This window comes from Camelina sativa, chromosome 12, assembly GCF_030686135.1.
Source record: "Camelina sativa cultivar CO46 ecotype springtype chromosome 12, ASM3068613v1".
Taxonomy (NCBI): Eukaryota; Viridiplantae; Streptophyta; class Magnoliopsida; order Brassicales; family Brassicaceae; genus Camelina; species Camelina sativa.
Genome location: NC_141891.1, coordinates 22,167,508 through 22,194,596, shown reverse-complemented (window position 1 = coordinate 22,194,596; position 27,089 = coordinate 22,167,508). Strand labels below are relative to the sequence as shown.

Here is a 27,089-nt window from a genome sequence, read left to right as displayed (position 1 = left end):
ACCTCGAGACGATGAACCCCACTCCCAAAACAACCAGTTCGAGCAAAAGGAAAGCTGATGAAGCTGCTGGATCTACTGGTTCTGTCGTTGGTGAGCACGAGAGCAGGCCTCCGGGCATAAAGGCATCAAAAAAAGTTAAGAGCAAAGGCAAAGAGAAGGCTACACCATCTGCTGAGTTTAGTAACATCTGGGAGATAAAACAGAAAGACCTAGAGGGCATGAAACAACTCCAAAAGATGTCCATTCTTGACACTCTACTTGCCAAGAATGAAACCCTAGATGATGATGAAAAAGCCCTAAAGAAGAAGTTAATGGCGGAACTTTTTTAACTTAGAAGAATTAGCTAATGTTCGCTCGAGTGTATGGTTGTTAGTTTTTACTATGTTAGTCCAATGTTTTTATGTTTTTAATCCTATGTTTTTATGTTTTAATCATATGTTTTTATGTTTTAATCCTATGTTTTTATGTTTTAATCCTATGTTTTTATGTTTTAATCCTATGTTTATTTGTTTTTAATGAATACGCATATGTTTGTGTAACCCTTGGCTTAATCCTATGTTTATTTGTTTTTAATGAATACGCATATGTTTGTGTAACTCTTGGCTTAATCCTCTGTTTATTATGTTTTTTATGAATACGCATTTGTTTTTTATTTCAGGTAGACGAAGATATGTTCTCTGATTGTGACTATGGCATAAACAGCCCACTAGACTATAGTGATGATTCAGAATCAGAGGCTGAGACCTGTTACTATGAACCTACACCATCGGTTGGACGACCTAGTCTTACGGGCCGTGAGATATTGGTTCCACTACCTGCTCATGTGACACAACCAGCCGAGGTTGGACGACCTAGTCTTACGAACCAGCAGACCGACCAAGTCAACCAGCGTAACGACGAAGTGATCGTTGAGCTCAAGGACCAAGTCATCCAGCTCAACGACCAAATGATCCAGCTCAAGCTTTTGGTGATCCAGCTCAAGGACCAAGTCATGCACCTCAAGGACCACGTCTATCAGAGGCTCAAGTAAAGGATGTTGTTTGCTGAGTTTGGGATGTTGTTATCTTATTTGTTTGGTGTTTCGAACGTACTTTGAATTTGAGTTTGTCCGCTTCAGTCACATGCATTTGTTTGCTTTGTTTGGACAGAGTCACTTATGTTTTTTGAGTTTGTCCGCTTGAGTCACATGTATTTGTACTGATTTGTTTGCTTTGTCACAAGGAACATTATCACTCTTGAGTTTGTCCGCAAAGTCACATGCATTTGTTTGCTTTGTTTGGACAGAGTCACTTATGTTTTTTGAGTTTGTCCGCTTGAGTCACATGTATTTGTACTGATTTGTTTGCTTTGTCACAAGGAACATTATCACTCTTGAGTTTGTCCGCAAAGTCACATGCATAATTTACAAACATCTCACTCTTGTTCTATATATATGCGAAGAGATCAAGATCAAATCATACAAACAATTACATATATTTTCTCTTCTTTCTTTCTTTAAATCATACAAACATCTCTCTCTTTTGTTCATCTTATTCAAAATCAATCCATTTTATTTCTCTTACCAAAAACACTTTCTTTCTCAACCCTTTCATGGCATCTTCTTCTAACAATTTTCACTATCATTATGATCCCAATAATGATAGTTTAAACCAATACTTTCAAGAGCAATTTAGCAACCAATTTCAAGCTGTTGAAGAGGAAAGTCCTTTCTAAAGGAAACCACGTACATATATCGATAGAAAACGCGAAGAAGGCCATGACCGTTTGTGGAACGATTATTTTTCTGATAATCCGACATACAATGCTCACCAATTCCGTCGACGGTTTCGAATGAACAAACCGTTGTTCTTGCGTATTGTGAATCGTCTCAGTGAAGAAGTTCCATATTTTAAGCCAAAAAGGGATGCAACCTTCCGGAATGGTCTTTCACCGCTACAACAATGTACTGCAGCAATTCGACTATTAGCATATGGGGCTGCAACGGACTCGGTTGACAAATATATACGTCTTGCTGAATGTACTGCTCGTCAATGTTTGGAACATTTCGTCGTCGGAATAGTTGACTTGTTTGGCACTGAATACCTACGCCGACCCACACCAGAGGATCTTGAAAGGCTACTCTTTTATGGAGAAAAGCGGGGTTTTCCCGGGATGGTTGGAAGCATCGACTGTATGCACTGGAAGTGGAAAAATTGCCCAACCGCTTGGAAAGGAATGTATTCACGAGGCACCGATAAGCCAACAATTGTTTTGGAGGCCGTAGCTTCACAAGATCTCTGGATATGGCACGCATTTTTTGGAGCTCCAGGTACTTGTAACGATTTAAATGTTCTTGATCAATCACCAGTATTTAATGACATTATTTACGGTCGAGCTCCCGAAGTTACGTACTATGTCAACGGAAATGAGTATAATTTGACTTACTATCTGACGGATGGTATTTACCCCAAGTGGGCAACATTTGTTAAATCCATCCCACATCCACAACACCCAAAGCATCGATTGTTTGCAGAACGTCAAGAAGGTGCACGAAAAGATGTTGAGCGTGCATTTGGAGTCCTGTAATCTAGATTCGCCATGGTTAAGAATCCAGCTCTTTTATGGTCAAAGGGTAAAATTGCATATATTATGAGAGCATGTCTAATACTCCATAATATGATTGTCGAAGATGAACGAGATTCATACACACTCTATGACGAACAAGAATTCCAACAAGATGATGGAACTGGAACTACTCCGGATCTAACGTTTTCGGTAAATATGTCTTCAAATCTTGAGGGATTAGGTGATGGCCATACAATGATCCGTGATAGACAAGCACATCTCAATTTAAAGGAGGATTTGATTGAGCATATATGTAATAAATTTGGACCTTAAACTATGTATTATTTAAATAAAATGTTTGTCTTGTTAAATTAATTAAGTAATATGTTTGTTTGTTTTTTTTTTACAAAATATTATTTACAATGTTTTGTTGTTTCATTAATATTTGGTATTGTATTATGAATTTTATTATATGTTTTATAAGTAAAAAATTTAAATGTTCTTTTATAATATTTATATTTTAAAAGTTTATAAGTTTTAAAAAATGTTTAAGAAATATTATATAATTGTAATAAGTTTTATTGTAATATTATATACTAAATTTATTAGATTTTATAATTTTAAAATGTTTAAGAATATTTTATTATTAAATCTACTGATCTTAACCATGTTCTCCCTATAACTAACTTTTTAGCAAAAGTTCTTAACAAGTGATCTTAGATTATTTTCCTAATATATTTAACCTAAAAACACTAAAAAATGTTATCCCTTTAAAGATGCCCTAATAACGTTGAAAAAATTTAAAATCTTATAAAGTAAATATTCAATATATATAATGATATGTTAAAATGTTAAATACATATTCTTGAACTAGAAAAAAAAAAAAAGAACTAATTAGTCTGACATACACTACCAGCCTGGCAGCCTTACCAACTCACTCTGGAAATGAAGATATTGGCATTTAAGTTACCATTAACATGAACACAAAAGTCAAAAAACGGCCCATGATAAAAAATGTTACAATTAGTATTAAATAGTACAAAAAAAGCATTTACAGTAACTGTAAAAACAATATCTATAAATGTTTACACAAGGCAGTAGTCAAGCACTCAACTCAAACTCTTCAATAAGAATACTTTTTAAGTCTTAAGAAATGGCTTCTTCTTCTTCTTCAACCAAGTTTGTTCTGTTCCCATATCTTCTCTTAGCTTGCCTCTTCCTGTTCACATTCTCAACCAACCTCGTCGTGGCTAAAGAATCTGACAAAGTGAAGCTCAATCTTTACTACGAATCACTTTGCCCCTATTGTCAGAATTTCATCGTCGATGATCTAGGTAAAATCTTTGACTCCGATCTCTACACGATCACCGATCTCAAGCTCGTTCCATTCGGTAACGCTCATGTCTCCAACAATCTGACTATTACTTGCCAGGTTATTTTCAATTTCTCTCTCTTCTTTTGTTTATAAAATTAATTAATATTTTCTGTTTATATGATTTAATCACTTGTATAGTGTTTTACTTAACTAAATTTGGGATTAATTTTTTTTTTTTTGGTGAAGCATGGTGAAGAGGAGTGCATACTAAACGCTCTTGAAGCTTGTGCTATAAGAATTTGGCCCGATCCGGTAGAGAATGAATATGTTATTTAATTACTAGATTTATACTATTTTCGTATGTGTGTGTATTGTAATTTTAATTTGCAAAAATTTGATTGTTGTGGAACGCAGAAACTGCACTACAAGTTCATACAGTGCGTTGAAAAGGATACTAATGAGTGGGAAACATGTGTTCAAAGATCTGGACGTGAGAAAGCCATCAAAGATTGTTACAATGGTGATCTCTCTAAGAAGGTAGGTTATGTGTGATATATACAAAAATCATAAAAATAAACACATATATTGATATAACTCTAGAACCATTTTTCTCTTCTTGTCATTGTAGCTCATACTTGGGTACGCAAAACAGACCTTAAGTTTGGAGCCGAAACATGAATACGTACCATGGGTCACACTCAACGGCAAACCACTCTATGACGTATATATAATTAACTCTTTATTTCAATTTTTTTGTTTTTTTGTTTTTACATGTTTTAACCATTTAAAAATGTCATTTTTCTGTTATTTGGGGGATGCAGAAGTACCATAATTTGGCCGAGCAAATTTGCAAAGTGTACAAAGGAAAGGTTCTCCCAAAAATCTGCAGCTCCTCTACCCTGTCTGAGAGGAAAGTGTCGAAGCTTCAGGTCTCCTATGTCTATGAAGCTAAAAATTACTAAGTCTAGTAAGATGGATCACTAAAGCTTAATGTTATAAGTGGAATGATAAATAAAGACTTTATTTTTCTTTAGTTTTATGTTTACGCGTTCATGAACCTTCTGATATATTTAGTTTCCTTTATAATGAAAAAAACCTAAACTGACCTATATTAAGACCATTTCTACAAGTTATTAGTTGGAGGACAGCGTCATAAGAAATTCGAAATTTAGAATTACAAAATTAATTAAACTTTTCAATTTTTTTTTTCTTTTGCTCTAGCTAGAAACAAGCTTACTAAGAGATACCATCAAACCATCTTGAATTGACAACAGATGCAATCCGACAAATATTGTTCATAAATGAGGAAGAGACTGATTTGAATTTTTTTTTTCTGTGGCCAGACTCAAATTCGAATGACACCATACGTTCAGGCCTGCATACGTTGGCATCTTGAGTTAACTTGTAGTGATTAGTAGGTGATCTAAAAAGTGATATAATTGTTTTACGTAACCAAATAGCTTATTGCGAGTCAGTGAGTGTAAACTGTTCATTATGACACTCGACTAAGCATGGACTCGACTCTTTATAATATTTGTATTCATTTTACTTTGGGGAATTGGCAGAAGTAACCAACAAAAAAAATTTAATTAATTCACTAACCATACTAACCATCACCCTATGATATTTTTTATATTTTCTATAATAATGACATTTTTGTCCATATGACATTATGAACAGCTAAACACACACTCTCTCACGGGTATCCCCTCCTCCTCCCTTTCTTTTTATTCTTCTTTTATTTATCTCATTTTCTTGTTTATCTCTTATTTATTTATTTATATTTTACAATAAAATATAGGGCAAGTTTTATAAATCTATTTACACAAATTATTTGGATTTCACAATCTTACTTAAAAATAAACCTTTTCTTTTATGTTTTTATTTATTTTTTTTTAATTAAACAATTATATTCTATTAATTTAATTTCCATGTAACCTAATTTTAGTATGCGTTTAATTTATAGTTTGGGTTCTCTATGTTGTATCCCTTAGGGTATAGTGTAATTTATTCGGAAATTGTTAAACTCAGCATGTTAAATTTCACCACCACCACCGCTACTACCATAGTCATTGGCTCATTGCTATCATTTTCGCCATCACCGTTGTCTAACATGGTTGTTTAGGTTGTCTATATTGTATCACTTAGGGTATAACATTTTTTATGTTGTGCATTTATTTTGATTGTTTATGTTTGATGTCTTATGGTTAAATTTACATGGTTGCTTAGGTTGTTTATGTTGTATCCGTTAAGGTATAACATATTTTGCGTTTAATTAGTTTTGAGTTATTTATGTTCCATACTATTTTTTTTTGCTATACTATTTCATTATAAACACTATTCATCACTTAAAGTTTTCAACCTCCGATTTTAAAAATTCAAGTTATATCGAATGCAGAAAAAAAATTCTATTTTTCTAAGATAAATTTCAAAGTTTTAGTTAATTTTGTTGAAAACCTATATCACATTAAAATATAATGGGGTGAGAACTATTTTATCTAAATAAATAAAAGAATAAATAAATAAAAAATTAACCTTGTATTTCTACAACTTTGTTGGTTGCGCGTGTCATTCACGCTACCCCTTTCTTGTCTTTTTACATTAGTCAATAGTTATTTACTTAATTTTCTTCATTAGTGTGCTATATTCTTCGTTTGTTTTTTGTTTTTGGTCATCTGGCAAATTTGCCCTTTTACTTTACCTCCAGCTTTTTTTTTTCTATCAACCAAACACTATTTAGAAAACAACACTATGGTTGTTAGTCTAAACCGGTAGAAAAATGTTTAGAAAGAAAATTACAAAAACTAAATATCTAGACGACCGTGCAAGGCAATCTGCCCTCAGATTCGAGGAACGTGAAATCTTTGACAAGGTAAAGAGTGGAAAAGCCGTCCTTAGCATGTGGAAATCGTCTAAAATATTTGAAAATGCGGGCCAATCTTCAGGAGCTTGAATCATCGCTACTAATTCTGCACAGCCCATTGCAAAGCAATGACAAAAAACTCTGTTTACAAGGAGGCACTCCATGGCCCAAATCAGAGCCTCTAACTCTGAATGAAGCGGGGAAGGACTTCGCCGAAGACATCAAGCACCCAAGAAAAGGGTCTTAGCATGAACATTATCACACCACCACCCCAAACTTGAGTTGGGGTCGGATCCTTTCCAGGAACCATCAATTTGACAACAAAGATCCTGACTCGAAGAAGCCGAGGGAATCCCAGAATCTGGTAGATATGCATTACCAGGCAAATCCACTACCTGAACCTGTACATCCTCCCAGAATATCTGATCACTTACAGCCTGATTGATCACCTCCTCAGGCGTTAACTGCGTGCCTGGAAAGACTTTTTTTATTCCTATCCTTCCAAAGCGACCATAAAACCCAAGGTAACCAATGAAGATAATCTTGAGCATCCGATTGAGAGGATCCTCGGCTATATATAGATGAAATCCAGATTGGTAAACACAGACTCATAAGGGAAACCCCTGGCATAACCTGAATCGGTGACGCCACACAAATTTGACGCGATTGAGGACTCTCAAAAAGAGCATGGTTGATTGTTTCACACTCTGAGTCACATCTTTTACAATTAATATCACACTGAACCCCTCGATGAGCCAAACGATAGGTCACTGGGAGAGAACTAGAGGCAATTTGCCAAAAGAAATGCTTAATTTTAGGCGAAGCATGAAGTTTCCATGCTTAGGCTCTTGAAACCGTGCATGTTGGGCCAATTTCAACCTCAGCCACCATCTCCCTAGCCAACCCATATCTCAAACGCACCAAATATTTTCCAGATTTTGAATAATGCCAAACCAGCCTATCTAGCACCTTCAGTTTTCTTTTGTGTACATCAAATAGATAATATATCCACTTTTATTTCTTACCATTAGTTGAAAAAAAATCTATCCTATCTTGCAGAGATAAATTTCTGTTGGGAGTCTCATTATAAATTAAGTATTCTCACTAGATAACTCATTTTTTTTATATTTAAACCGTCATATGCTGTTGGAAAAATAATTTGCAAAATATATATATGAGCAGGTGAAATGTGCACGACATTTTTTAACATTTCAATATTTTTCTCTTTAATCTGTTATATATATTTTTTCAAAATGACATGCAATTAAGCAATTTATATACATTATCCTCGTTATCTATGAAAAGTCACCCTCGAACCGTTGGTCATATAATAAATTTACTACTATTGTTACCATTTTTGAGCGAAAATTTGACTATCTACATAATTAACTCTTATAAAAAATAGGGAATTTAATCAGTTCTACCACATTTGTTTTAAAACTTTCCAATTCTACCATAATCCAATACCCCTTTTCTGTTATACCACAAGTGACATTGAAAATGTCGCATATACCCTCCTGTCCAATAGCTGGAAATTAAAGTAAATGTGTTGTTTTATATAATGAGCACAAAACTGAATATGTAGTCAGATTGTATGATGTCTGACTTAGCATTTATTGTGGTACTATAATTGAATTGACATTTATTGTGGTAAAAAGAAGAAATAGGTAAAAAGAAAAGAGAGTTGTATATACAATAATAACATAAATGAGAGCATTAATTGAGTGTGTAGAAAAAATCAATTTTTGGTTTATTTTTGTAAATAATTTTTTTTTGTTAATTATGGTAGACAAATCCCGATTTGTTGGGACTGTAGACAAATTATTTTTGATGAATTTATAGAGAAGATATTAATCTGTTAGACAAAGTTATCAAGTTCATTGTAATGGACACGTTCCAATTTCTTGGACAATTTGTTATTGACTAATATGTATACAAGTTCCTGCTGTTCGGGTCAGTAGACAAGTTGATCTTTTTTTTGGTAGACAAGTTGGTTTGTTGTTTGTGGACAAGTTTCACTTGATTACACTTAAATACAAAGTTTCATGGCTTGTGTTGTACTAGTTTGAAATATAATTTAGAGTTCCTTTGACATTCCCCCTAAATGAAACCAGAATAAAGAAGAGATTTGGTCTACCATAACTGGTTCACCGGATCTTGTCCGTCTACAGACAAATGTGTGGTCCACAATGTAAAGATGGTTGAATCGTGGATGACGCCTTTCATAGGTGTATCACTTGTTTCATCTTTTGTTCGATCAGTTGTAGCTTCAGAAGATATGCATGATGGGCAAAATTATATAGTAAAAGTGGACAAGTTGGATCCACCAGAAGTGGTCAATCGGAACTGGTCCACCAGATTTAGTGTACTAGATCTGGTCCATCAGAACTTGTCTACCAAAGGGTGCATCACACAGCTTCAACATAAGAATATGAAAAAATATAGAACAATTGATGAAAAAAGAAAAATATAGTTTGTTGATTTAGTTTTAAATTGGACAAAACATAAAAAGACAAGAGACAGGACAAGAAATAATATAATAAAAAATAAAAGAAAAAAAAATTCAGAAGAGTTACATTCGTCTTTATACTTGTGGCTTGTAGTATTGTTTTTAAAGAAGTAAACGAATGTGGTAGAATGCATAAGATAAGTTTTGGAATGTGGTAGATTTATTAAAAAAACTAAAAAAAAAACAGTAAATTGTTATTTTTTAATAATAAATAGACCTGAATCCCCCACTAATGGACTGATTAGTGGTTACTGGTTAACTAGGAAGTAGGGACACAAAAGTCAAAAATATCTTATCTATAAATGGATACAACACACAAGGCAAGTAGTCATGAGCACTCAACTCAAACACTAATTAAGATTTAAGAGCAATGTCTTCTTCTTCTTCGTCTTATTCAACCAAGCTTGTGTTCTTAGCTTGTCTCGTCTTGTTCACATCTTCGAACAAACTCGTGGCTGGAGAATCCGACAAAGTTAAGCTCAATCTTTACTACGAATCACTTTGTCCTTCTTGTCAGAATTTCATTGTCCATTATCTAGGCAAAGTCTTTAGCACCGATCTCCACACAATCACCGATCTCAAGCTTGTTCCATTCGGTAACGCCCACGTCTCGGACGATCTTACCGTCACTTGCCAGGTTCTAGTCAATTTTCCTCTCTCTCTCTTTTTAATTGGTCTTAATTATATGATTATCTCTTAAACTGATTCTAAACGCTTTATGTTTGTTAAATTTGTGAAGCATGGTGAAGAAGAATGTAAACTAAACGCCCTTGAAGCGTGCGCCATAAGCACTTGGCCAAATCAGGTATATAATTAATGATTACTCCATTTTGTTCATCATATATGTACTACTATTGTTTTTGGTGACAAAATGAATTATGAAAAATTAATGTGATGGGTTTTGGAACGCAGAGATTGCACTATAGGTTTATACGGTGCGTTGAAACTAACACGAATGCTTGGGAGTCATGTGCTAAAAAGTATGGAGGTGACAAAGCAATTAGTGATTGTTACAATGGTGATCTCTCTAAAGAGGTAGCTAGGTACACATAAAAAAACACACATACATTTTACTCTATGATCTATTTCTAATCTTTCTTTTGGTTTTTTTTTTATTGGACAGCTGATACTTGGGTATGCAAACCAAACCTTGAGTTTGAAACCGGAGCATAAATACGTACCATGGATGACACTCAACGGCGAACCACTCTACGAGGTATACATAACTTCTTTACAACTTTGGCTGATTAGTGTTTTTGCTGAAAAAGTAATCACTTGCTGATTGTGTTCTGAGCAGAATATTGATAATTTTGTGGACTTAGTCTGCAAAGCCTACAATGGAAAGGCTGCTCTCCCAAAACTCTGCAATTCCTCTGCCTTGTCTAAGATGAAAGTGCCAATGCTTCAATTCTCCTATGCCAATTGAAGCATACTGAAGTAAGATGGGTTTTATGTTAGTGGAATAACTTAATAAAGATCTTTTACTAAGCTGTTATGTTTAAAAATTTGACTACTGAATTGAACTACATCAATGTTTTAAGACTGACCACTTTTTTTCATATTATCCAAGAAAATAATATGAAGCAGCTTAGTTTTTTTTTTCTTTCATTGGAAATGCTTTAGAAATGAAGTCATACCAGAGTCGGTGGTTTTAGTGGAGATGGACCACAAATGCATTACGAACAAATTGTCAAACTTCTTTTTATATGAGTTATCTTTATCCTGCCACTGAATACCAGATTTCTAAGAGATTCATTATGAAAAGATTGATTTGAAATTGTCTAACATTTGCAAATTAATGAAGTTATTAATCCCTGGCTCAAGCTATTAAGTAAACTGTACGTGAGGTTTTATGATGCATAATGCGCTGAAGAAGAACATATCTGTTTTATTCAAATCAGTCAAGATACAATAGGATGAACACTTTTAAATACAGGACAGAACATGAAACTCATAACACAGATCTCTTAAATCATACTTCCTGCTAGAAACCGGCTATAGAAGTCTAACGACTCCCGCGGTTTGTACTCAGGAACCGTATGTCCTGCACCCTGCAATTACCACAAGGATAGAATTAAGAGTATACCAAACAACTTTCAAAGTGAGATGTTTATTTGCAATGCTTGCCTTGATGGTTAAAAATGTGAGATTGTTTGCATATCCTTGCGTATACCTGCAAAAACAGTCAATCCATTATAGTAGAGAAACATTGGCAGTTATTTTCGACTAGGCGATGAAAGATTACCCCGCGACTTGGTTGTTCGATATCCATGCCCTCCATTCATCAATCACCTTGTATCCAAGAGACCTTGTCCAAGCTTGAGAGCCAGTAAATGGAACACACATATCGTGATCCCCGCTTTACGAAATAAACTCATTTTTATCATTCTCTAAACAATATAAAGCCTATGGCTTAAGATTTATATGTTATATGTTCTTGTTTAAGTACCTGTAAATGAGAGCTCTATATCCACTTAAAGTGAGGTTTTTATGGAATTTGATCATGCTTCCTGCATCATGTTCGAATGAGAGTTTTCCACTGCAGAGTTCCCACCTTCCAATCTCGCTCTCCTGTAAAATGTTCTCAACACATCAATCATCTGTTTTCATGATCATTAGTTAATAACAGTAATCAAACAGAGTACTTTTAGACCTCTTTAGCATGAATAGCTTTCCTAATCGCTGGATCGTTCAACCAAGCTGTTGCAACTCTATCATCCTGCATATAAGCGTTTTCATTATTCAGCTTGTAATTTTTAACTCAAGTAATAAAGCAGAGAGGGACGTGTGTTTAGGTTTACTTACAATGCAAGGAACAGTGACGTCCGCAAGGAGTTGAGACCACCTAGGGACAATGCCTGGACGAACAGGCGCACGAACTGGCCAGGCTCGACCGAACATTCTTTTTCTTATAGCTAACCGCTTTTCGGTTTCGCCTAGCTGAAGGAAACTTGAAGGCAGAGATCTGATATCAAATGCGGATAGCGATGTTCCATGGTAACACGGCTCAAGAATGTTGTACATGTTCAACCTGTCAACATCCTGACATATAAAAACAAGGTTTTAAAAACCATAATTTCACAACATTTTCAACATCGTAAAAACATTTTACAGTATCATACATACATCGTTGACTTTCGTCACTTGCTCCTCGCACTCGCGTCCTTTTATATCATAGAAACTTCCATTGCAAGCTTTTGTAGCGTTCTGCGGTTTGGTTTTGGATGTGTTGTTAGATATATAGGAAGAAATTAAGAAAGTGGAAGAGTAAGCATTCTGTAAGAAACTAAACAAACCTCAAAGAGTTCATCAGAGATTAGTCCCATCCCGTGTGCAAACGGGACAAGAGCATTTCCATCATACATTAGATCCGCAACTCCATTTCCAACCAAATATCCCTGTCCAAAACCAGAGCAGATCATCCAATCACTGTCTGAAACAAAACATGAACTCAAGAAACTAAGATTGACTTGTTAATCTCGTTACCTTGAAGTTAAGAGCCGGCTTTACCCCGTTTTTGTTCCCTACAACATAAACATAAACCAACAAGTGTATTAAAAAAAAGCTTGACAAGAGTTGGAAACTATATATATACAAGTGTATATATATAGTTTTCCCATCATCGAATATGAAAGGAAACTATATATATATACCATTGACAACTTCTGAAGCAAGAGTTGGGACATAAACTCCAGCGTAAGATTCTCCAGAGATGAAAAAAGGATTCGATTGGAACTCAGGAAACATTTGGAACCACTGGTGTAAAGAACATTGAAGCATTTAGTGATCTGAATTACACACACAAGAACTAAAACATTACTAAGAGATTCACACCTTGAGAAGGAACGCGTGAGAGTCAACCGCGGTTTTCATGTCGCCGGTATTGTAATCTGATTTGTTGTTTGAGTAAGAGAATCCCACACCAACAGGAGAATCAAGGTACATTATGTTAGATACCTGAAAAGTATAAACAAATCATACATAAAAAAAAAACATTACAAATGAAAAAGTGAAAACTAAAACAAAACCAATTTTTTTTCAAAATCACCTTGGACCAACTATAAGGATTAAGATGCACGAGTGGGAGACTATTGTTTTTCTTTGGTAGGTCGAAATTGAAAGGACCATGCTCATACACGAATCCATCCATGCTTGAACAACCTGGACCACCATTAAGCCATAGTACGACCGGATCTTTCGAAGGATTCTTCTCTGATTCAACAAAGTAGTACCACATATTCTTCCCATGCTCCTTATCTATTGTCACATACCTTTAATAATCCAAAAAAAAAAAAACCAAGAAAAAAATTATATATATAAAAACTAGAAACAGAGATATTCTTGAAAGTTTCAAGAAACAGAGATATTTTTACCCGGAGTAGTGTTTTGAAGGGAAAGTGCCGTCGAAGCCAGGGAGTTTGGTAACAAGAGCAGACTCTGGAGCTGATTCTGTTATTATTACAAAAACTGAAGAGAGTAATAATGTAACAAAGACAAGAACATTCTTCACTAACCAGACCATTTTGATTAACCAATGAAGAACAAATTGATCTCTGTAAGTAGTTGTTTTATATAGGAAAACAACACAGCAGAAAAAGATCTTAGTTAGCTGCCCATACAACAACAAAAAGTATGAATGTTGGGAAAATGATTTAGCACGAATTAAGGAAGAAATTCTGGTAATAAAAGGACAAAAAGATGATGATATGGGAATGAAAAAAATTTGATTTTTAGAACAAATAAGGAAACATAGGATTGGTGTGTATAGATCTTTTAGCTAACAGATACAGATGTGATTCTGAAAAGTAACAGTTTCCTTAAAAGGCACGATATTGAGCATTTCTATAAAAGATACAAATAAGAGCTTACCTTGCGTCTGCGATGAGTTGCAGTAAGCAAAAGATATGAGTGGCGCGAGTTGACCTGGGGACCAATTATTAAAGTAAACAAGCGGTTACTTAAAGTGACGACTGGCTTACCGAACTGTGACACGTGGTAGGTATATGAGAAGTCTATGTCTGTTTGTTAAGTTTTAGGCGTTTTGTTTGAAAAAGATTCTCCTTGAAAAATTGTTTTGTGTATTGATTTCGACGTTAACTTCTGCGTACGTATTAAGGTATCTCTAACCCTACTTTATTTTAGAATTAAACTAGGTATTACTCCACGCAATGCGTAGTTGCATACATAATAGGTTTTTATTATATTTCTGAATATTTATAAAAATAATATTTTGTTTTTTTTTTGTATTTTTTCTGGTAACAATAACATAATCAAATAATAGATTTTTTCTTAAGATTGTATTATACTAAAATTGTATCAAACAAAATTATGTATAAATATTCCTCATTTCAAAGTTTAAAGAAATATAAATATAAGATATATATATATATATATATATATTTACATATATAATATAACTAAAAATATAACTAATAAAAATAAAATATGAAAATTTAACCGAAAACATTTTATTTTCAAAGATAAACAAATTAGTGGGAGAATGAAATTTATAATAATAATTGGGTAGGAGTTACATTCGAGTTAAATGTAGAATTACACATGACATTAAATGTGAATTAATTAGAAATAAATTTTTCATTTGTTTTTTTTTATAAAAGGAATACCAAGTGGTCCAATGAAATTTTAAACTTACACATGATTTTTTTTTTGTTGATATAAACTCATACATATTCAAATTCATATTATTTTGTAAGTGACAAACTAAATTAGTTTTCGTATAACATCATCAATATTTTTAAAAATTTCCAAGGAAAACTTCTATCTTTTTGGTTCCTTTTTCTAAATTTTCATTCATCAATTTAAATTATAGTGCTAGATTTCATACTAATGGTTTCATCTTTAGAGGGTTTAATTAGATGGTATATTTAAAAATTATATTCTTTTTTCAATATATTACTCCATTTAAATTTAAGTGCTATAAGAGAATAGAGAATTAGACATGGATATTTTCAACCACATGACCTTGTGGGGTGCATATAGTAGAAGAATATTAAAAAAATTTTACTTATAAGTTGATAATCTAAAATAGACAATGGAGATAAACCTTTTAAAAAAAAATATATATATATATATACCTTACAAACTCCAAAAATATAATTTAGAATTAAGCTTTTACAATGATATTTGAATTGATTTGTTAACCCATACAACAACAACAACAAAGAACACAAATCAAAACAATACAAAAAGATTTGAGGTATAGTAAAAGAGATGAGAGAATGAATGAATTGAGAGAATAAGAAAATGAGTATTTATAGGAATAGAAGTGATGTAGAATTATATTTAGAAAAATAGGAGTTACAATTCTAAGTTATTATGTGTTTTAATTATTTTCTTTTTCTATATTTTACTTTATTTAAATTTGAGTGTTAGAAATATAGAATTAGACATGGATCTTTTCAACCTCATGACCTTGTGGGGTGAATATAGTAAAAAGGTATATAAAATGTTTACTTATAAGATGATAATCTAAAATAGACAATGAAGATAAACCTTTTAAAATATCAAAAACTACGAAGATAAATCTTTTAAAATATCAAAAACTATGTATTAACAACAACAACAACAATATTTGAGATATATTTGAAGAGGATGAGAGAATGAAAGAATGAGAGAATGAGTATTTATAGGAATAGAAGTGATGTAAAATTTTAATTTATTATGTGTTTTAATAAAATTAAGTGGAGAAATATAGATAGGAGTTACAATTCTAATTTATTATGTGTTTTAATACAATTTAGTGGAGAAATATAGTTAATGCATAATTTATATAATTTCAGTTTTATATTAAAATATGATTTAAATGTCATGATTAAATATTTTTTATTTGTGGATTAAAATAAATAATTTTCTTAATTGCATTGCCAAATGGACCAATAAGGAGAGAGTGAAACCTTACTTCTATGTATATGATTTCTATTATAGAGCAACATTTACTTCAACCCTACTCTATATTTTACTCTAAAATAGAGAAAATGATAGGATTGCTCTATATATAGAGCAACTCTATTTTCACCTTTATTTTTTTTACACTAATCCCCTATATATTAATAGGGAAGCATTTTGTTCAAAATGCTGATTTGTCGTCGGCAGAACGATTTGGACTTTTAATTACAGTTAATCATCTCAAGATAAACATATTTACAAAAACAAGCTTTTCGATTTATTAAATATGCCATTAAAATTTGTAAATGATTATTTATATAAATATACCATTAGAATATATAAGGTAATATTTCCTTTTATTAGTTTTAAAAAATGAAAGACTTAATCAACTATTAAAACTAGAAAATATAGTTAATTATTTAATTCTCATTTTCATAACATATTTAATTATTAAAAGTAAATTACATTTCATAAACTATTTAAAAACTTATTCATCTATTTAACTTTTTGAAACGCAAAACTTATTCTTCGACTTAAAAAATCTGATGACTATTCAAATATATTTTAAAAATTAATTATCACAATAATCTTAAAAATAAATAAAATTTCGTAAACAATTTTAAATTTATTCACCAGTTTAAATTTTTGAAAAATAAAAATATGTCTCCTATCGCTGATAACATTTTATCAAAACTTTTTCCAACATGTTTAAATTGTTTTCCACATTTCACAGGTGAAACATATTTTTACACAAAATAATTAAATACAAATTTGAATAAACAAAAAAAGTTATGAGTAAAATTATTGTTTTGACACTTTAGATCCTAAATAATAATTTTACTTATAATAATTTTATTTGAATCGATTTATCTCGCACATAGTGCGGGTTATAAACTAGTTCTATTTTAGAGTTGGAAATAAAATAATACATTGAAGGAAAACAATGCTCTATTTTTTAGTTACTCTATTTTAGAAAAAAAATAGAGATGTACAATGGAGATGGTCTTAGGCTAACAGCTTCCCGATCATTAAATTCTTTAATAGATTAATTTGTGTCTTGATGATATTATTATAAGTTTCAAACCTATAAAAACAGGATTGAATGGGAAACATAATTAATAGAAGAATACAACTTTGCATTACTTTTTTTTTTAAAGTCATTATCTTTTTTTTTTTAATTTATTTTTAAAAGTCTATCTTATTATATAAAGCTTGGTTCTCAAAGTTAGTAACTCACCAGATCATGACACGTGTTAGTTTTAACGATCAGAAATCAAAGTTAAAAACTCACCAGATCGTGACATGTGTCAATTTTAACGATTAAATATCAAAGTTAGTAACTCATCAGATCGTGACACGTATCAATTTTAACGATCAGAAATCACAGTTTTCAAAATTGGTAAAATGATGCATAAGATAATTGTAATCTCTTAATTTTTTTTTTCAAAACTTTGTTAATCCTAAAAGGAAAAAGATTGTAAATACACCCCTCTATATAAGCAAACTAGAATTTGTACCCGCGCACGCGCAGGATTTTAATTTAAAATATTTCTTATCAATAAAAATTATTGAGCTCAAATATAATCATTCCAACTTTTGAGTAAATCTATATAAATACTAAACTTACTTTACTCAGTGATTTACAACATATATATTTTTGAAGATAATATTTCTTTGTTATATCTATTTGCAATAAGAATCATTAAGAATCATTGAATATGAATATAATTTGAAGATTAAAAGATAAATCTACATAAATGCCTTACTTATTTTACTAATCTATATATAACATATATTGTCTAGTGTCGCAATTATATTGTCGACAATCTTCTGACCTTTTATCTTTAAAAGAGTTCATTCCATATTCATATCCCGTGAAAACATAATTTTGAAAGTTCCTACGTCAATGTCGATCGTTGACCTAATATTAGAGACCATTTAAATATATCGATATCCTACATTAAATGCGAATATTCAAAGTTTTAGTGCTATGTTGCTACAATGAGGTTGTCTAAATGCATCATCTGCCATAATAAAATTTCCGACTAAATGCTAATATTTATTTGACATCATGTATCATCTGCCATATATATATGCTAATCTCACTTTTAAAATTTTAAAATATCATTATTATCTAATTCGTTTTAGTTAATATAAATATATATATATATATATATGTGCTAATATTTATTTGACATCATGTATTATTTTGTTCTTAATATATTCAACTAGATAAGGACCCGTCCAATGTGCGGTTTAAAGTTTTGTAAATTAAATTAAATTTAATAAAAATATATTGAAATTTATTGTACATTATTTATAAATTTTGATTTTGCTATAATACACAGATTTATATCCATCTACAAATCTTTTATGTATGTTGCCATTAAAAGTGTATTTTTACACCTAGATATATTGTATGTTACACATATATTATTTACCACCACATAGAAAATATATGTATGAACAAATTAAGCCAACTATTATATGTCTCTTTACTTTCACTTTTGCATAGTTTCTTTAATCACTAAAATTGTTGGCTCAAAAAACATTTTGAATCAAAAATAAATTACATCACAATAGTATATGACTAACCATGGAGAGAACCTCGGTTCTGTTCTCCTCCCTTATGGAGAGAACCTTGCATCCAACCTCCTTCACCATGGAGAGAGTCTTTGCTCTGCTTTCCTCCATTGGGGAGATAACCTTGCGTCCAACCTCCTCCACCATAGAGAGAACCTCGGATCTTCCCTCCTCTTGTGTGGAGAGATCATGTTCACATCTTTTAGCTATCTCAAAGTCGCTTGTTCCAGCAACCAATGAAAGTAAAGACCATTTTCCAACGTCACAAAATATTTTGATAGTAACTAATGTTATATTTTCCAATGTATTCATGGAAGTTTCTTTGACACACCAAGATGTAGCCTCTGTCTCCAACCTCCTATGGATCTATCAAGAACGATTTATGTTTTTTTAATTTATCTATGTTTGTTGTCAGCTTGTGTTTGATTAGCTTATTTATCCAACTATTAGGTTGATGACCTTCTCCTCTTTATCTCCTTTTGAGATTGAACAAATGATAAAAATTATGTTTGCACAAAAAAAAAAGGTCTATGACCAACCAATCAAGGTTGAGAAATTAGAAAAAAATTAATTTGACATAATTAAAGAAATAATAGAAAATTATAAGCACGGTAATATATGAATCTCAAATAATTCAAAGATAAAAATATAAATTAAATTAAAAAATCTAAAACTACTACAATAACTTTTAAAATATAGTATTAGAGAAAGAAGATGCATATATTAATCTTCTATTTTTTTTGGGTCAACATATTAATCTTACCTATTCCAAACTGAAAAAGGAGAAAGTAGAACAATAAGAAAAATTTGTCATTGTAACATCCGTGAACCAAAATTGGGGATTTTGGGGATGGGTGTCGATCGACACCAGGGTAGTGTCGATCGACACCAGCTTTTTTGGTTCGACCAGATTGTTTAATTCGTCGATTTGGATCGATTTGATTTAAGGAAAACCATTGAACCATCATATTTAAGTGGGAGAACGACCTAGGTCGTGTTTTTGGTGGTGTTACGCCGTTTGAGACAGAGAGAAAAGGTGAGGAAGTGTTCTTGAGGTTTTGGGAGAGATTGTGAGATTTCTAGGCTTGTGGGGTGAGATCTGTTCCTGTGGAGTGGAGAGCTAGAGCTATGGACGAAGGAGAAGCTTCCTAAGGTGTTGGATTCATTATCTTTTGGTCAGAATCTTCCTGCAAAGAGGTGAGTGCATGACTATGGCTGATCTAAGCCTAAGAATCCTTTGTTTTGCTTGTTTTGTTGTTGTTTGTGTTGTATTCTTGTGTCTTTGTGGTTGGATGTGGGGTTCTATGAGTTTTGGATGAGTTTCGGACGATTTGGAGGATTTGGGAAGCGGATCTTCGACTTTCGGCTTTGTGCAGAACGAGTTGCAGAGTCGGTGTCGATCGACACCAAGGAGGTAGTGTCGGTCGACACCAATTCTTGTCAGCAGAGGGGGAGAATTGTAACATCCGTGAACCAAAATTGGGGATTTTGGGGATGGGTGTCGATCGACACCAGGGTAGTGTCGATCGACACCAGCTTTTCTGGTTCGACTAGATTGTTTAATTCGTCGATTTGGGTCGGTTTGGTTTAAGGAAAACCATTGAACCGTCATATTTAAGTGGGAGAACGACCTAGGTCATGTTTTTGGTGGTGTTACGCCGTTTGAGACAGAGAGAAAAGGAGAGGAAGTGTTCTTGAGGTTTTTGGGAGAGATTGTGGGATTTCTAGGCTTGTGGGGTGAGATCTGTTCCTGTGGAGTGGAGAGCTAGAGCTAAGGACGAAGGAGAAGCTTCCTAAGGTGTTGGATTCGTCATCTTTTGGTCAGAATCTTTCTGCAAAGAGGTGAGTGCATGATCATGGCTGATCTAAGCCTGAGAATCCTTTGGTTTGCTTGTTTTATTGTTGTCTGTGTTGTATTCTTGTGTCTTTGTGGTTGGATGTTGGATTCTATGAGTTTTCAGGAGTTTTGGATGAGTTTCAGACGATTAGGAGGATTTGGGAAACGGATCTTTGACTTTCGGCTTCGTGCAGAAACGAGTTGCAGAGTTGATGTCGATCGACACCAAGGAGGTAGTGTCGATCGACACCCATTTCTGTCAGCAGTGGCTGATGTCTGTTTTGCCTGGTTTGTCTGTGTTTGGTGATTATATGTTAAACATTGGTTTCTCAGTTGCTTGTGTGTATAGCCTAGTAGATGGGAGGATTGCCTCACTAAGTATTTGTGATAATACTTACGCATCTCAATTGTTGTTTGTGGTGTGCAGGTATGTGACGTGGAATCATGGCGATGAGGAGGAGGATGATCTAGGGTCTCGTTTGTGTGTTGTTGGTTATGTTATTGATGTTGGAACCATTGTTAGAGTTTTGCTAGGTTGCTGGATAGAACGATTAGGAATGTTATATATTTGAGATGATTAAGGTTATATGTTTCCGCTGTGCTTGTTATTGGATGTTGGTTTATTATTGGTATTGTAGTTGGTTAGTAATGTGTGGATTGTTGGTTTAATTAGGTAGTATGGGATGCTTAATTATATGTTATTATTATTAAAAAAAAAACGGGTCTGGGTGTTTCAGTAGTCTTCCCATTAAAAAAGCTTCACCAATAGAACAAAGTTGAACGCAATATTTTTGAATAAATTATTTTGTTAGATGAATAATATGAGACGATCTATCTTTATATAGAAGTGATTATTTACAAAATTTAGAATTAATAATTAAATGCAAATTTTCCTTAATCTCATTTCTATTTTTTTTTTGTTGAATTAATAACTTAAAATTAAAAATAAGTAAATAATGATATAATTTCAAATTTTATGAAATATATATATATATATATATATATATATAATCTCCTTATAATTATTTTTAAAAAAATTTTAATTTTTGTAATTTTTTTGATAGTTATCTTTTTACATTATTAATATTGTTTAAAACAAAATATTTTGTTTTTGTTGTAATCTCAAATCCCTCTTCTTAAATATTAAATTTTACATAAATCAAAATCTTAGATTGATATAAACTTGACACATGTCAAAATCTTGTTAATGACTAACTTTCAAAATCCAACTTTATATAATATGATGTTATGTTGGAATATTAGTTACATAAATATACTACTAAAATATCATATTTTTCAGTATTGTATAAACAAATTTAAAAACTAAGTCACATTTATGATCGCTTCAATTTGTAATACCGAATCACAAGTTAACACAATTTTTTTTTGGATTTTAATGAAATTATAAAACAAATGTGGACATTATACTTAAACTATAACAGTGGTACCGATTATGGTTTGAAATCAGAAGCAAATTTAATATATCAATTTTTAAAATGCATAAAGTAATCAAATAAAAATATATTATTATTTACAAATAATAAATCAAAATTTGCGTAAATATTTTCTCGCACTGTATAGCGTGGGTTACTGTAACATACGCAAACCAAATTGTGAGTTTTGGGTGTGGATGTCGATCGACACCAAGGGGAGTGTCGATCGACACCGTCATTTTTGGTATGATTGGGTTGTTTTAATTTGTTGATTTGGGTCGGTTTGGTTTAAGGGAAACCATAGAACCGGACTATTTAAGTGGGAAATCGACCTAGGTCGTGTTTTGGGGAAGAGTTTGTCGCCGTTTGAGACAAAACAAGAGAAGAAAGTGTTCTTGAGGTTTTTGGGAGAGATTGTGAGATTTTTTGGCTGTCTTTGGGAGATCTGTTCCTGTGGAGTGGGGATCTAGAGCTAAGGATGAAGGAGAAGCTTCCTAAGGTGTTGGATTCGTCATCTTTTGGTCAGAAACTTCCTGCAAAGAGGTGAGTGCATGACTATGGCTGAGCTAAGCCTAAGAATCCTTTGTTTTGCTTGTTTTGTTGTTGTTTGTGTTGTATTCTTGTGTCTTTATGGTTGGATGTGGGTTTCTATGAGTTTTGGATGAGTTTCGGACGATTTGGAGGATTTGGGAAGCGGATCTTCGACTTTCGGCTTTGTGCAGAACGAGTTGCAGAGTCGGTGTCGATCGACACCAAGGAGATAGTGTCGGTCGACACCAATTCTTGTCAGCAGCGGCTGATGTCTATTTTTCCTGGTTTGTTTGTGTTTGGTTGTTAATTGTTAAACATTGATATCTGAATTGCTTGTGTGTATAGCCTAGTAGATGGGGAGATTGTCTCACTAAGTATTTGTGATAATATTTACGCATCTCAATTGTTGTTTGTGGTGTACAGGTTTGTGACGTGGAATCATGGCGATGAGGAGGAGGATGATCTAGGGTCTCGTTTGTGTGTTGTTGGATATATTGTTTATGTTGGAACCTTGGTTAGAATTATGTTAGGTAATTGGATAGAATGGTTAGGAATGTTATTGTATTGATGATGTATTGGTTTTCTATTATTGGTATGTTTTCCGTTGTACATAATAGTTATTACTGGTTTAATGTTGAGTTGTAGTTTGGGTTGGTTTAATTAAATAATATGAGATGCTTAATTATATATATTGTATTTATCATTATTAAAAAAAGAACCGGTCGTTTTTCCGGTTACAATCTAGTTACTATTAATTTTGGAAGTGTTATACAAAAAACATATAAGAATTTCATGAAGTATTCTCACAGAATAGTATACCGATTTTGCCATACCCAAATAATCCAAGAAATATAAACAGAGAAGTGATCTTTTTTTTTTTGATTTTTTAAATAGATGTATATTAGTAATTTTCTTTATATAATAAGATAGGGACTACATAGTTATGAATGCTATATGACACAGAAAAATAAAATCTTTGCGTAAATTTTACAGAGTAATTTTTTAATTATAAAATAATATATTATAAGTTTTATTTGATTTACTCTATACATTTTAGAATCTTTTAAATTTAATTTACTTAGTTTTATTCTCTGATTTCAATCCGTCTTCGGTACATGATACAATGTTCAAATCCTTAAGTTAGATAAATTGGTAAAATTCATAAAATAAAACAAAATCCGTATCGAAGCGGTCATATTTAGAAATCTCAATTTAGTTTTTTGATTTATTTTTTAGTTTTATATATTGTGTTGAATAAAATATAACATTTGTGATTTATTAGAATTTAGTAAGATGTCAATGAATTGATATGCAAATCGAAAATATATTTAATAAATTAGATAATATTTTATATATTAAAATATAAACAATGTTGTAACTGAAACAACCCTTCCAAAGTAATAATCCTTTAGTGGTTCCATACCACTAACAACCTAGTTCCAATCACAAAAGCGGATAACCAAACAATTCAATTAAACCAATAAAGATCCCAACAATAAATAATCTGATAACCAACAAGTCAATAACCAAATTCCAACATCCTACAATGTTCCAACAACTCAATTCTAGCAACCTAACAATAGCTAGACCACAATCAATCAAGTCTCTAGAACATCATCCTCCTCATTGCCTTGATTTCACGATTACACTTTGCCTTTACCTTCACACCACAAATAACAATTGAGATGCGTAAGTATTATCTCCTGATCAGTAGATTATTTAGAACTTCAGAAGATGGTCAAGGTACAAAGTGACAAGCCACTGCTTCCTCTCTTAGCCCATTCCTAACCAGTGGAGAAAAAGTTTGCTATAAATACTTAGTGAGGCAATCCTCCCATCTACTAGGCTATACACACAAGCATTTGATAATCCAATGTCAAACAATCATCAAACAAATACAATCAAACCAGGAAGCAAGCAATCATCAACCGACGAAGGTTGGTGTCGACCGACACCATACCAGTGTCAATCGACACTGACAACCTGGTGTCGACTGACACTTGTTCGACACCTCCCGAAAACCCTAGTGGTGTCGACCGACACCTCCACATGGTGTCGATCGACACTCCATAGAATTCCCGAGCCGTCCTCGCTTTGGTGTCGACCGACACACCAATGGTGTCGATCGACACTGATGTCGAACATCGTCTTCCACGACGCTCCATTGTAGATCTCCACCTCCAAATGATTCCCAAGCATCCCAAACTCTTCCACACGCCACATAAGGCCATAGAAACCCCAAATCGACCACAAGCAAGCAAGGAATCAATCAAAAAACTCAAGGAACACAAAAACATAAAATTCTCAAGCTTAGATAAGCCATGGTCATGCACTCACCTCTTTTGCAGGAAGATTTGATTGAGAAACGGTGGAAACGACACCAAGGAGCTTCTACTTCGTTCCCAGCAACAATACTCCCTTCCACAGCAACATATCTTATTGATCATGAATCACCGTGGGACATAGTCGTGTCCCTACATTCGTCAGTACAGTGTTCGATAAGGCCGAGTTCTATCAAGACATATGGAAGAGAGTAGAGGCCTGGTCGTCTAAGGCCCATGAGAAGGATCTAGAATCCCTATTGTAGCCGTTAGAAGATAAGGGGGAACATAGTCACGGTTTGGCTTCCTCCTAGGAGACTATGATCGGTCACTATCACCATTGGGATCACCCCTCTCTCTCTCTCTTTATGTCTCTATCACCTAGTTGTCGATTCAAAGGAGTGTAGCCCTAGTTTGTTCTCCTATTTAAAGAGTGTAGCCAACATTGTAAAACAACACATTAATGGAATTCTATTCTACCATTATTCTCTTTGTTCTTCACTCGCTTCACTCCCTTCACTCGCACATTTCTATCTTTACTTCCGCTTAAACTAACATGGTATCAGAGCAATTTTCTCGATCTTTGATTCTCGAAACTCACTCTTCTTCTTCTTTGCTATTCTTACACTCTTATACTCTCTACTCTACTCTCTTTACTCTTTTTTTTCTCAACGTTGACTATGGATAACAACAAACCGATTGTTACTCCAGTGGTGCTCAATGGAGAAAATTACTTGTTGTGGAAAAGAACCACAAAGACCGCACTTAGTGGCCGGGGTTTATGGATCCATGTTGAAACAGACCAACTCCCCAAGAAAGCTATCAAAGAAGACGGTAAGGAGGAAAAGGAAGAAGACAAGGAGGCTGATCTCGAGAAGGAAATCAAGTGGTTCCAAGAAGATCAGACCGTGCTTGCCATTCTCCAAAACTCGCTGGACGCACCAATCCTTGAAGCCTACTGGTACTGCAAGACGGCCAAGGAGCTATGAGAGACACTTGCAAATGTCTATGGGAATGTGACCAACTTGACTCGACTGTTTGAAGTCAAGAAGGCAATTAATGGTCTCCACCAAGAAGACTTGGAATTCACGAAGAATTTTGGGAAGTTCAGGTCTCTATGGGCCGAACTTGAGATGCTCCGACCGAGTACAATCGATCCGGCTATCCTCAATGAGAGAAAAGAACAAGACAAGGTCTTTGGTCTCCTTCTCACTTTGAATCCGGCGTTTAATGATCTCATCAAGCACATCCTTCGAGGCGACAAGTTACCTACACTTGATGATTTATGTTCACAAGTTCAAAAGGAACAAGGTTCACTTGGCCTCTTTTGTGGTAAGGAGGACTTGGCCACAGCCAACAAAGGTGTCTACAAGCATGAGGACAAGAAGGTGGTGGTATGCGACCACTGTAAGAAGAGGGGCCATATCAAGGACAAATGTTGGATCCTTCATCCCCATCTCAAGCCGGCCAAGTTCAAGGCCAATCTTTCGCAAGAACGACCAAGTGGTCAGGATACCAGTGTGGCAAACCAAGGAGGCGCTACGGCTATGGCAGCTTCCAGGATCTTGTGAGGAAATCAGATCTGGAGGCTCTCATCAGATCCATCACCGCACTCAAGGACTCTGGTATCACTTTCTTGGCCTCTATAACTAGTACATCTCTTGTTGTAGACTTATTGCCAATGGTGATCGTATACCTGTTAAAGGAGTAGGAGACTTCAAACTATTTGATAAGAACTCAAAGGCTTTCTTTATGCCTACTTTTACATCTAATCTTTTATTGGTTAAGAGAGCTACTACTGATCTAAATTGTTATACTATATTTGGACCTAATAGTGTACATTTTCAGGATATTGAGACTGGAAAGATCCTTGGAGAAGGGGATGCTAGAGGAGATCTCTATGTCATAGAGAAAACTTCATCAAGTCCTTCTAATGTTTTTTCGCTTATGTCGAACCTTAGTAGTATTTCAAGTGATGTATGGCATGCTAGACTAAGCCACCCTCAATCTCGTGCTTTTGAATTAATGTTGCCTAGTGTTTCTTTTGATAACTCAAGCTGTGAGTCTTGTATTCTTGAAAAACATTGCAAGTCTGTTTTTCCTAAATCTACTACCATATATGAGCATTGCTTTGATCTAGTACATTCTGATGTTTGGACATCTCCCTGCCTATCGAGAGATAATAACAAGTATTTTGTGGCCTTCATTGATGAAAAATCTAAGTACACATGGCTAACCTTATTACCC

At 33.5% G+C, this 27,089-nt stretch overlaps 3 protein-coding genes and 1 pseudogene across 5 annotated transcripts; 3 read left to right on the top strand and 1 right to left on the bottom strand.

Annotated features, from left to right (window-relative positions):
- LOC147930896 (uncharacterized) overlaps nt 1-27,089 on the top strand; it is a 103,399-nt pseudogene that overhangs the window by 58,642 nt on the left and 17,668 nt on the right.
- On the top strand, nt 3,431-4,892 carry LOC104732409 (gamma-interferon-responsive lysosomal thiol protein-like). Its single transcript, XM_010451953.3, has 5 exons — nt 3,431-3,976; nt 4,106-4,171; nt 4,274-4,396; nt 4,488-4,580; nt 4,681-4,892. The coding sequence occupies exons 1-5, from the start codon at nt 3,698-3,700 to the stop codon at nt 4,819-4,821; spliced, it is 702 nt and encodes a 233-aa protein (XP_010450255.1). The 5' UTR covers nt 3,431-3,697; the 3' UTR covers nt 4,822-4,892.
- LOC104732410 (gamma-interferon-responsive lysosomal thiol protein) lies at nt 9,509-10,773 on the top strand. Its single transcript, XM_010451954.3, has 5 exons — nt 9,509-9,868; nt 9,971-10,036; nt 10,144-10,266; nt 10,355-10,447; nt 10,529-10,773. Exons 1-5 carry the CDS (start codon nt 9,602-9,604, stop codon nt 10,655-10,657), a joined length of 678 nt encoding a protein of 225 aa, XP_010450256.1. The 5' UTR covers nt 9,509-9,601; the 3' UTR covers nt 10,658-10,773.
- Nucleotides 11,100-14,163, bottom strand: LOC104732411 (serine carboxypeptidase-like 20). 3 transcript variants are annotated; one of them, XM_087479882.1, is made up of 13 exons: nt 13,605-14,163; nt 13,280-13,502; nt 13,066-13,188; nt 12,885-12,987; nt 12,718-12,755; nt 12,528-12,629; nt 12,358-12,438; nt 12,037-12,273; nt 11,885-11,950; nt 11,681-11,802; nt 11,477-11,590; nt 11,359-11,404; nt 11,100-11,282 (listed from the first exon to the last, which is right to left on the bottom strand). In XM_087479882.1, the coding sequence occupies exons 1-13, from the start codon at nt 13,751-13,753 to the stop codon at nt 11,199-11,201; spliced, it is 1,488 nt and encodes a 495-aa protein (XP_087336008.1). In that variant the 5' UTR covers nt 13,754-14,163; the 3' UTR covers nt 11,100-11,198. The 3 variants fall into 3 exon arrangements, with proteins under 3 accessions (XP_087336008.1, XP_087336009.1, XP_087336010.1); XM_087479883.1 differs by lacking the exons at nt 11,681-11,802; nt 11,885-11,950; nt 12,037-12,273; nt 12,358-12,438; nt 12,528-12,629 and having other exon boundaries at nt 11,477-11,549; nt 12,702-12,755; XM_087479884.1 differs by lacking the exons at nt 11,681-11,802; nt 11,885-11,950; nt 12,037-12,273; nt 12,358-12,438; nt 12,528-12,629 and having other exon boundaries at nt 11,477-11,523.